This window comes from Nicotiana tomentosiformis, chromosome 2, assembly GCF_000390325.3.
Source record: "Nicotiana tomentosiformis chromosome 2, ASM39032v3, whole genome shotgun sequence".
Classification (NCBI taxonomy): Eukaryota; Viridiplantae; Streptophyta; class Magnoliopsida; order Solanales; family Solanaceae; genus Nicotiana; species Nicotiana tomentosiformis.
Window position 1 is genome coordinate 109,999,490 of NC_090813.1, and position 12,719 is coordinate 110,012,208.

The 12,719-nt window shown below is 42.6% G+C and overlaps 1 protein-coding gene across 1 annotated transcript; it reads right to left on the reverse strand.

The window, feature by feature from the left end:
• Positions 1–296: 296 nt before the first annotated feature.
• On the reverse strand, positions 297–11,718 carry LOC138905384 (uncharacterized). Its single transcript, XM_070193905.1, has 6 exons — positions 11,552–11,718; positions 2,950–3,064; positions 2,457–2,832; positions 1,676–1,969; positions 657–856; positions 297–527 (listed from the first exon to the last, which is right to left on the reverse strand). Exons 1-6 carry the CDS (start codon positions 11,716–11,718, stop codon positions 297–299), a joined length of 1,383 nt encoding a protein of 460 aa, XP_070050006.1.
• Positions 11,719–12,719: the final 1,001 nt, after the last annotated feature.

The following is a 12,719-nucleotide window of genomic DNA, read 5'->3' on the forward strand; positions in this document are numbered from 1 at the left end:
ACTCTGGTATCACCTGAGTCTAGTAATCGAACTCCAAGATTAGTTAGCTGATGAATCTCATGGGCTATCCATCTCTTCTCTGGCTGTACATATGACAGGCTACCCATAGATCTACGGCTGAGGGTGTCGGCTACTACATTCGCCTTCCCTGGATGGTATAAAATATCAATGTCATAGTCTTTCAGTAGCTCCAACCATCTCCTTTGATATAAATTCAATTCCTTTTGCTTGAAGATATACTGAAGGCTCTTATGATCTGTATAGATATCAACATGAATGCCATATAAATAGTGCCTTCACATCTTTAGTGCATGAATCATCACAGCTAACTCTAAATCATGGGTCGGGTAATTCTTCTCATGCTTTTTTAGTTGTCTAGAAGCATAAGCTACAACCTTTCTATGCTGCATTAGTACACAACCCAATCCAACGCCCGAAGCATCACAATAGATAGCATAACCATCGGTTCCCTCTGGGAGTGTCAGAACCGGTGCTGAAGTCAATATGTCCTTTAATGCCTGGAAACTCTGCTCACAAGTATCAGTCCACTAAAACTTAGTTGCCTTCTAAGTCAACTTTGTCAATGGTGCTGAAAGAGAAGAAAAGCCCTCTACAAATCTCCTCTAATAACCGGCCAAACCCAGGAAGCTACGAACCTCCATCAGTGCCGTGGGTCTAGGCCAAGTTTTCACTGCCTCAATCTTCTGTGTATCAACCCGTATAACCTCACTTGAAATAATATGCCCAAGGAAAGCTACAAAATTCAACGAGAATTCATATTTAGAGAACTTTGCATACAACTTCCTTTTTGTTAGAACTCTGAGAACAATACACAAATGATCTGCATGCTCAGCCTCTGAACAGGAATAAACCAATATATCATCGATAAATACAATCACGATTAGATCCAGAAAGGGTATGACCACATGGTTCATCAAGTCCATGAATACTACTAGGGCATTAGTCAAACCAAATGACATAACACGAAACTCAAAGTGCCCGTATCTGGTCCTGAATGATGTCTTCGGAATATCTTTCTATTTAACCCTTACCTGATGGTATCCAGACCTCAAGTCTATCTTCGAAAAACACTTGGCACCCTGCAACTGGTCAAATAAATCATCAATCCTCGGGAGCGGGTACTTATTCTTGATCGTCACCTTATTTAACTGCCTGTAATCAATACACATCCGTAAGGAACTATCTTTATTTCTCACGAATAACACAGGTGCTCCCTATGGTGATGTACTAGGTCTAATAAATCCCTTTTCAAGCAAATCCCTCAGTTGTTCTTTCAGCTCTCTCAGCTCTGCAGGTGCCATTCTATAGGGAGGAATAGATATCGGCTGAGTATCTGGTAATATGTCAATAGCAAACTCAATCTCTCGCTCTGGCGGAAGGCCTAGAATCTTATCAGGAAAAATATCGGGAAACTCATTAACCACAGGGATAGACTGAAGGATCGGTGACTCTACTTTCACATCCTGTACCTGAACTAAGTGATAAATATAGCCCTTTCTGATCATCTTCCTTGCCTTGAGATGTGAAATAAACCTACCTCTCGGCGATGCCGTATTACCTTTCCACTCCAAAACAGGCTCCCCTGGAAACTAGAACTGAACCATCTTTGATCTACAATCAATGTTAGCATAACAAGAAGCCAAACAATCCATACCCATTATAACATCAAATTCCACCATATCTAACTCAATTAGGTCTGCTACTGTATAACGACTATGAACTACTAATATACAATCTTTATATACCCATCTAGCTATCACTGGATCCCCAATAGGTGTAGACACCTCAAAAGGTCTAATCAACTCAGGTTCTATTCCAAACTCACTAGCAACCAGCGGAGTGACATATGATAAGGTGGAACTTGGATCAATCAATGCATATACATCATATGAGGAGACTGATAATATACCTGTAACAACATCAGGTGATGACTCTTGATCCTGTCGACCTGCTAATGCATAAATGTGATTTTGAGGATCGCTCAAGCTAGATGCTCCACCCCTGCCTCTGCCTCTACCACGACCAATTGGTGCATGTGAACCTTGACTAGAGGGCGTACTGATGATGACGAACTAGCTACAGATCCCGCTGGCTGCACTCTACCTGCACCACCTCTTATTGGACAATCTCTCATAACATGGCCTGGATAAACACAAGTATAACAAACACCCAATCCCACAAGGCACTGCTCGATATGCTGCTTACCACATTGAGCACATCGTGGCAAGGGCGGCCTCATATGACTCGACTCACCCCTATACTGAGAACTAGAAGCCCTATAACTCTGACTGGGCCCTGAATATATGGAACAATCAAATCTCCTACCGGCAAACTGAGGGGGTGCACTAGCCGATAGCTGAGCTGGATACCTTGGGAACTGTTGTTCTGACCATCTCGAAACTCACCTTAAGGGCTTGAAGATCTTGCTCTCTTACTCTGGCCCCTATTATGCTCACGATAAGCCCTCTGATTTTGCTTACGCTCCTCTACACCTAGAGCGTATGCCTGAATACGAGAAATATCCATACCTGGCTGAAGTGAGACCGATATACAGTCATTAAAAAAGTGTGGCTCCAACCCCATCACAAACCGGTGAACCCGATCCTCCATCTTAACTACAATAGTGGGAGCATACCTAGCCAAAGAATCAAACTGGAGGTTGTACTCCCGAACACTCATATTACCCTGCCGAAGGGTAAAAAATCTATCAACTTTGGCCCATCTAAGATCTGGTGGCAAATAATGATGAAGAAAACCCTCTATAAACTCCTGCCATACTGCTGGAGGGGCATCATCACCTCTGGATAACTCCTAAGACTCGTACCAATTAACTGCAACATCCCGAAGTCTATAGATAGCTAGCTCAATTGACTCAGTCTCAGTGGTCTTCATTACCCTTAAAGTCCTCTGCATCCTGTCGATAAATACCTGAGGGTCCTCATTTGGATCTGCTCCAGTGAATACCGGAGGGTCCAAATTAATGAAGTCAGAAACCCTCGCATTGATGGCCCTATCTGACCAATACCTACATCTTGGCGTCGACCTGTGCAGCTACTAATCGACTCAATAGCTGAATAGCATCTCTCATCTCCTGATCCGGTGCATCTGTCTGAGGAGCTGGTGTACAGGGGCAGGCACTGGAGTTGGTGCCCCTCGGAGCTCCTCTGGAGAGGGCGAGGTATGTGAAGTCTGAGATGGAATCTCACTAAGAGACTCTCCCCAAGCCCTGGTAACTCATGGCGCTCGACTAGTAGTTTCAGCAGCCACGGACTTGCCCTTCTAGGCAGTTGTAGCCTTCGGAGGCATCGCTGAAAACATAACATATCGTTAGGAAAATGAATCCTTGTATCGCACCATCTAATATAAGAAGGGAAGATAACATCCTATATGTCCTGTAGCCCCCTATTTATAAATGTGATGCACAACACACTCATAAACAAGACTCTACTAGACACGGTCTATAGACAACCCTAGGACAGAACTGCTCTAATACCACTTTTGTCGCGACCTAAACCGATGGGCCATGACGAGTGCCCGGACCTAGCTGTCAAACACCCCTAAGCATACGTCTAAAAAACATGAAATAAGAGTAGGTCATGCATAACATCTGGTATAAACTACTGAATCACGTGAATAATATACGTGAGGAAAATATGTCCAAAGACATATATACATATACATGCGAAATATGGTAGGGCGAGTCGACAAGGCTGGTATAGATAACTATATATCCAAAACTAGAAGCCAACAAGGCCACATACTATCCAACTATACATGACTATCTACAGACCTCTAATAGAGTGTACAACTATGTAAGAGAAGAGAACGGGCCCCGTTATACCCATATATGTATACAAACATATCGTACCAAAACCCAAAAGCAGCTCTGGATCAAATGGAGCACACCAACTCTCGCTGAGCAAGGATCCTAAGAAGGGGGACCGTCAGCCTGTCTATATGTACATATGGGCATGAAATGCAGGTCCCAATTTATAGGGGCGTCAGTACAAATAATGTACCGAGTATGTAAGGCATGAAATGATGTACATAAAAGACATAAAGGAAACATGGGGTAAAGGATTCTACCTGTGAGTTTAAATAGCTTTGTGAATACTGAAACATTTATAATGTCATGCATGTGCGTATAAATGCATAAGTATATGCGTACATAACATCATCAAGCCTCTGAAGGAATCCCATCATATCATCCCGACCTCTATGGGCGAAATCATCAACGTATACCAGCTGATCAGGTGGTGGTGCGTATATAACGCCATAACCTTTCCTCATACCACACACACACACACGTATATATATATATATATATATATATATATATATATATATATATATATATATATATGCGTACATAACGTCATCTGGTCATGGGTCAATGTGCATGTATAACCGGGGTGGTGGCTGTCGTTTCTTAGGTCGTATTTGATGGAACGTAAAAAATTTTAGGCGATCCCCCGGACCCACTCGGAAGGCGTGGGCTAGAGCACATGAAAACATGGGAATCTTGTGGAATTCTAGGTTTTTGGTCGTAAAACGCAGAAAACCTAGGTACGGTCATGGCGGGGCATTTATTATGGTTCCTTAGGTTGTATTTGATGGCCCGAAATTTTTTAGGCAATTCGGGTCTGGGGATCCCGGCCCACTCGGAAGGCGTGGGCTATAGCATACGAAAATATGGAAATCGAGCGGAATTCTAATTTTTTAGATGCAAAATGCAAAAAAATGAGGAACGGTCATTTCAGGGCGGTGGCTATGGTTCCTTAGGTCGTATTTGATGTCCTGAAAAAAAATTAGGCAATCCGATTTCGGGGGACCGAGGCCCACTCGGAAGGCGTGGGTTATGCAATGCATAAGAAGTAAGTTAATAAGATTTCTCGGTATGTCATAAGATCAATATGCCTTCAGATAAACTTTATCAACTACGTATTTTTCTGAGACCCATGAACAAAATATATAATAATAAGACACATGGAGAATCAAGAACATAGACACCCCTAGTGCTTCTATGAGTAGAGGCATTTATGAAAGTTGTGTGCTTGATCGTTTCGTTTGTATCGTATGGATGATGCCAAAAGCAAAGAAGGGATAGCCTTAACATACCTTTGTTGATTGTCTAGCGATAGCTCACGAGTCACTTACGCTCTACGAATAATAATCTACATTGTATAAATGGTTTGGATCACAATCAAATCAATAAACCAAGAATGGGATTCACTACGATATTTACCGAACACTTAGGGTGCATAAGCTTCATATCATCCTACAATGGAAATTCAACACTACTATCTCTTCTCCTCTACTCACAACACAACCACCATCACAAACAACTATACTTCACAATTTTCAGCCATAAGGTACCTTAAGAGACCACTCAAAACCGTTCAACAACTACAACACTTTATCAGTAACCAAACTATGATTCAAATGACCTCAAATACATAGAGAAGAGTATGATATTACCTTGAAACAAAATACATGGTGATAAGCCTTCCCAACACCTTTACAAACAAAACCTCCAAACCAAGAGGAAAATTGTAAGATAGTTGCTTAAAGAGGGCTGGCCGTATGGTGCTATTGTAAGGAACTTCTAATTGCCTAAGATGGTGCTTGTAGAAATTGTATACGTACAATAGCTCCAAAAATGACTCCCTTCCTTTTTAAGATTTGATATATATCACTGCTTAATGACTAAAGGCCTTGGACGGTGGAAGAGGCAACATTTGTCTTTGTTTGGCAATAGATATTTTACAAAGAATACATATATACACATAAGCACCTCAACATTTCTCTACTAATTATAAGACCTATATTATGGTAATCATATGTATTATCCATATTTACATGCTAGTATATGTTATTTTAACATCATAACCAATCCTCATTTTACTACGGGGTATAACATCGACATAATACTGCGGGGTGTAACAATCCAGTTGTTGAGGCTCGCCAGTGTCTAGGAGACTCGCAGAGCAGAGAGCATAAGCACCGGATTCAAAGCCGAGGTGGGAGGCATTGAGGCTGAAGGTGAAGGCATGGCAGTTGCACTGGCAGAATGCTCTACTGAAGTGGATGACATATCAGCTGTCTCTATACCCACCACCGATGGCTCATCAGACTGGCCTACGGTGGTAGTCGGATGACCCTTTCTTTTCGGGTTGTGAGCATCCATCAAAGAATACCAAGAGAAAGGCTTCTTCGCCCGAACCTTCGTGTCAAAATCTTTGGGCTCTACCCGTGCATCCGTAAGATACTCAGTGATGGTGTTGGGATATGGGTAGGAGGTATCAGCTTACCTGATGACCACTAACATGTTGGCCAACATCATGGCACCCACATTGATTGGGTACCCGGCCATAATAGAGGCGACTAGAACTGCCCGTGGAATAGGTAGGTTGGTTTCATTATGGCACGGGTCTAGTCTGCTGCATACGAAGGTATGCCATCCCTTCGCCTCGAAGTTTAGGGTGTTCCGCTGAATAGGAACCCCTGTAGTGATCCATGGTGGTGGTGGCCCTGGAGCTACAAGAAGTTCAGCTAGCCATGGGCGAGCTGCATCACTTATCGCCAGCTTTTCCAAGTACTATGAAGGTTCCACATCCTCAAACCCCAAATAGGAGTTCCGTGTGTATTGGTCAAATCTCACTTTCAGATTCCTTACTTTTGTCACTTTGGTCCCTTTCTTGATAAGCGCTACATTGGCGTAGAACTCCCGGACCAAATACTCTTTGGCGTCCACAACAGTCTGGGTGAACCACATCCACCCCTTCCGCTCTCGGAACTGTCTCAATACTGTTGGATTATACTTGTCAAGATCTTTGAGTTGGAACTGTCGCTCAAGAGTGAGCGATCTCACAGGCCACCACCCACGGAAGCTGGTGAAGGCAGGTAGACTTACAAAACGGTCCTTCCAGACCTATTTCTTTTTTGACCTCTCAAGGTCGGCAACTATAGTATCAACCCCTTGGCCATCATCCGGAATATTGTCAACAGTAGCCGCTGGTGCCTCAGGGACATATGTAGAAGAGGGCTCTAAAGCCTGACTGGTACTCTCCAAACCCTCAGAGGTGCTATGTGAGGAGGAAGGCTCGTCTCGGAGTTGATACCTTCCATGTGGCTATGATTTGACAACAAGCTGCTCTTGCATTGAGTCGCCCTCCGATGCTTCCTGAGATGGGGCATTTGAACTAGACTTAGAGGGATCTGGATGTCTTACTCAGTCGGCTGTAGCTTTATTGGTGATTATCTTTTGGAGGGCGAGGGGTAAAGTACTTTTGCCTCGACCTATAAAAGGTTCACCCCTCCCCTTTGATGTATCTCCATGGCCTTGAGATCTAACCATTATCTGTAACAAGCAACAACAACATTCAGTTGTAATTCAAATGCAAACAGACAGTAACACACAATGTAGAACATGCTTGCAGGTTGGGGAAGTGCGATCCGCACAATTTCAAATGCGGTCGCAGGCTGGGTTGTGCAGACCACATAATTTGAACTTACGGCCGCAACAATAAATCTGTGGTCCGCACAATTATTAGTGTGACCACAGGTTTGAAGTGCGGTCAATACTTTTATCATCGCGGTCGCACATCAAACTCACCAAAAATATCAATCTCTGAAGACAGAGAATGGGCTGTTTTGCAGTCGCATCTTGCTCCTCTGTGGTTCGCACAATTTCAAGTATGGATGCAAAATCAACCTTGGCTAAGGAACCTAAATTTCAACTTCTGCGGGCCACACAATGTCTTGAGCGGCCGCAGATTTCAAAATAAAATCGAGCAGACTTTCTAGGATTTTCAATTTTTGCACAAATTCGACATGGTATTAACAATTAAGCATGAAAATCAATTCACCCATTCCCAATAGAGCAATTAGCAGTTGACCCAACACAGATTAAACCCCACATGGTAGTAAAATTAAAATCTATTGAAAAATGACCTAAAACTACCTAACAAATTGTAAATTAAACTAAAAATTGAAAACTTCTATGAGTAATTGAAGCATACCAGATATGAAGTAATGCAGATTATTGATCACAGATGTGGATTGAGTATGGCAGATGATTGAATAGACAATTTCAAAGTTTTAGAGTTTAGAGTGCTCAAAGAGGGGAAAAAATGTACAGTAACCCTAAGGTTACTATCTATACAGACGGGATGACTAAGAGATAATGGTAAAGAGTGCGGCCGTAGAATTTCTTCTGCGGTCCGCACTCTATTACCTAGGGCTCAAATGCCCTTGATGATCTGCGGTCCGCAGAATTTGTGGTGCGGCCGCAGATTTTTGATGCGGATCACAAATTTTGAAGTGTGGCCGTACTTTGGCAATTTCTCTAATAGACCAACTTTAGAGAGTTTGCATTTTCCATTTCCAATTTGTGCGGTCCGTACTACAATTGTGTGGCTGCAGTTCCCTTCTGCTGTAGCAATCACAATTGTTCGATCCGCAGAATACACATGCGGTCCGCACTTATTCCACACTTAGCTAATTTTCTAAGCAAGTTCCTGTAAATCACACTCATTCCTGCAACACACTTCAAATCTAGTTAGAACACAAATAACACCTATCTAGAAAAGAAGAAAAGAAAAAGAAAAAGAAACATGGGTTGCCTCCCAAGAAGCGCCTGATTTAACGTCGCGGCACGATGCATATTACCATCACTTCAAATGAATAACTACCACCACGTGGACATCATCAACCATTCCTAAATAATGCTTCACCCGGTGACCGTTGACTCAGAATACCTCATCATTTTTGTTCTTCAAGTCCAAGGCACCAAAAGGTGTCACACCCACAATTTCAAAGGGACCACTCCATTAAGATTTCAACTTCCTAGGAAACATCTTCAATCGTGAGTTGAACAATAAAACAAGATCACCCACCTTGAATTCCGTGTTTCGGATGTATTTATCATGAAGGTACTTCATCTTCTCTTTGTATAAGGACGAACTTGCATAAGCATGGTACAAGAACTCATCCAATTCATTCAAATGTGCAACCCACAAGTTAGCGGCTGCATCCCAATCAAGATTCAATTTCTTTAAAGCCCACATGGCTTTGTGCTCAAGTTCAACCGGAAGATGATAATCTTTGCCAAACACCAACCGGTCTAGATACATCCCGGTAGGAGTTTTGAACACAGTCCGATAAGCCCATAGTGCATCATCAAGTTTCTTTGACCAATCCGTCCGGTTAACATTCACTGTTTTGGACAAGATACTCTTTATCTCCCAGTTGGAGACTTCCACTTAACCGCTATCTTGTGGATGATAGGGAGTCTTAAATTTATGAGTGACACCATACTTTCTAAGCAAAGTGTCAAAAGCCTTGTTGCAAAAATGTGACCCCCCATCGCTTATGATAGCCCACGGGGTACCAAATTTTGTGAAAATATTCTTCTTCAAGAACGCCACCATATTTCTCGCTTCATTGTTGGGTAGAGCAATGGCCTCCACCCATTTAGACACATAATCAAACGCGATCAAGATGTAGGTGTTTCCACAAGAACTCACAAAAAGACCCATGAAGTCAATACCCCACACATCAAAAATATCCATCTCCAAAATGGTAGTGAGAGGCATTTCATTCTTCTTTGAGATCCCACCGGCCCATTAGCATTCATCACATCTTTTCACCATATTACTTGCATCTTTGTTGAGAGTGGGCCAATAGAAATCACAACTTAGCACTTCCACCGTTCTTGCTCAGCCATGGTGACCACCATAAGGCGAAGAATGGCAAGCCTCAAGAATAACATTTTTCTCTTCATCCGATACACATCTTCTAATTACCCCATCTGTGCAAATCCAGAAGAGGTAAGGCTCATCCCAATAATAATCTTGACAATTCCGTTTGAGCTTCTTCTTTTGATTTGAAGAGAACTCATATGTGATGATTCCACACACAAGGAAGTTTGCTAGATCGGCGAACCATGGCACCTCCTTTATTGAAATATCCAAGAGTTGCTCGTCAGGGAAGGAGTCATTGATTTCAAGGCCATCATGCGGCCTCCCCTCCTCCTCCAAACGAGACAAGTGGTCCGCTACTTGATTTTCACTCCCTTTTCAATCTTGGATGTCAATATCAAACTCTTGCAACAATAGTACCCATCTCATCAACCTAGCTTTTAAATCTTTCTTGCTCATAAGATAGTGAAGTGCCGCATGATCCGTATGAATAATAACAACCTTTGCACCCATCAAGTATGGGCGAAACTTCTCAATTGCAAACACAATGGCAAGGAGCTCTTTCTCTGTAACAGTGTAATTGACTTGGTCATTATTCATGGTCTTACTAGCATAGTAGACCAGATGAAAAACCTTGTTGATGCATTGCCCCAAAGCTGCTCCAACCGCTACATCACTAGCATCATACATGAGCTCAAAAGGAATACTCCAATTAGGAGCGGTGATAATGGGAGTGGTTGTCAACTTGAACTTTAGCAATTCAAAAGCTCTCATGCAATCATCATTGAAGTGAAATTTAGCATCCTTCTCTAAGAGCTTTCACAATGGGTTCACCACTTTAGAAAAATCCTTTATGAAACGCCGATAGAAACCCGCATGACCCAAGAATCTTCTCACGCCTTTCACTGAGGTTGGAGATGGAAGTTTAGAAATCACCTCTATCTTCGCCTTGTCAAACTCTATGCCATTCTTTGAAATCTTGTGGCCAAGGACAATGCCTTCCTCGACCATGAAATGGCATTTCTCCTAATTCAACACCAAAATTGTTTTTTCACACCTTGCCGATACTTTATCTAAATTTGCCATATAATCATCAAAGGAATCCCCGACTACCGAAAAGTCATCCATGAAGACTTCAAGGTAATCCTCTACCATATCCGTAAAGATCGTCAACATACACGATTGAAAAGTTACCGGTGCATTGCATAAGCCAAATGGCATCCGTTTGAAAGCGAAAGTGCCATAGGGACAAATGAAGGTTGTTTTCTCTTGATCTTCCAAGGCTATAAGGATTTGGTTGTAGCCCAAATATCCATCTAGAAATCAATAGAAAGCACGGCCGGCCAACAAATAAAGCATTTGGTTAAGGAAGGAGAGTGGAAAATAGTCTTTCCTTGTGACTTTGTTCAGCTTCCGATAGTACACATTCTCCACTCGGTCACCCTTTTTGTGGGAATCAACTCTTTTTTGACATTGGTGACCATTTTTATGCCCCCTTTTTCGGTAAACATTGCACCGGAGAAGTCCACGAACTGTCAAAAAAAGGGTAGACCACCCCAGCATCCAACCATTTGATAATCTCCTTTCTGACCACGTCTTGCATTGCTTCATTGAGTCTCCTTTGATGTTTAATGGAGGGTTTGGCATCTTCCTCCAAGTTAATCTTGTGCATGCAAAATGCGGGGCTTATTCCCCGAATATCCGCCAAAGTCCACCCAATAGCTTTCTTCCTCTTGTGGAGCATCGCCAAAGTAGAGTCAACCTGCATGTTAGTCAAGCAAGAGGAAAGAATAACCGGTAAAGTAGAACAAGGGCCAAGGAATTCATACCTGAGATATGGAGGCAATGGCTTCAACTCCAATATCGGAGGCTCTTCAGTTGAAGGCTTTGTAGGAGGAGTTTTCCTATTCTCAAGATCCAAGGAAAAATTCCGGGGTACATAATTGTATGACCCCATTCCTTGTAAAGAATTCACACATTCCATGAAGCCATCCATCTCGTCATCATCAAAGTTGAGCAAGACGGCCTCCAACATATAACCCGCATTAATCGTGGCACTTGTATCATCAATAATCACATCGGTCACCAAGTCCACGAACGAACACACTTCATTGCTATTCGGTTGCCTCATAGAAAGTGAGTTATCCGGCTTCCACATCAACAAGAGCCTTCCCCGAAGCAAGGAAAGGTCTACCAAGAATAATAGGTACCTCATAGTCCACTTCACAATCAAGAATAGCAAAATTTGCCGGGAGAATGAACTTATCAGCACAAATCAATACATCTTCAATCACCCCCAACGGTCTCTTCATTGTACGATCGGCCATTTATAATCTTATGGATGTGGGCCTTGGTTTCCTAATTCCCAAGGTCTTGAAAACCGAATAGGTCATCAAATTGATACTCGCCCCAAGATCACAGAGAGCTTTGGCAAACTCGGCACTTCCAATGGTACAAGGGATTGTGAAAGCACCGGGATCTTCTAATTTAGGAGCCATCGAATGCACAATTGCACTCACTTGATGAGTGACTTTGATAGTTTCAAAATTCATCGACCGCATCTTTGTCACCAAGTCCTTCATAAACTTTGCATAACCGAGCATTTTCTCCAAGGCTTCAACTAATGGCACATTTATCGAGAGACTTATCATCATATCAATGAACTTTTTGAATTGATTTTCGCCATTTTGCTTGGCGAGCCTTTGAGGATATGGAGGAGGTGGCTTAGGTAATGGTGCCTTAGCCTTTTGCACTACCAGTTCCGGTATGTCAATCACATGATCCTTAGACGGGTTCATGTCCTCTTTAGTCTCTTCCACCGTGTCATCAATATCAATCCGCACTTCATCATTTTCTTGCACTACATTGGTTGGGATATCCTCTTCTTCTACCACTTGCTCATCATCCATAAGTTGCACTTTACTTGAGGAGGGTGCACTCCCACCTCTTCCACTTCTTGTAGTAACAGCCATGGCATGCCCCGTATTGTTCCCACCC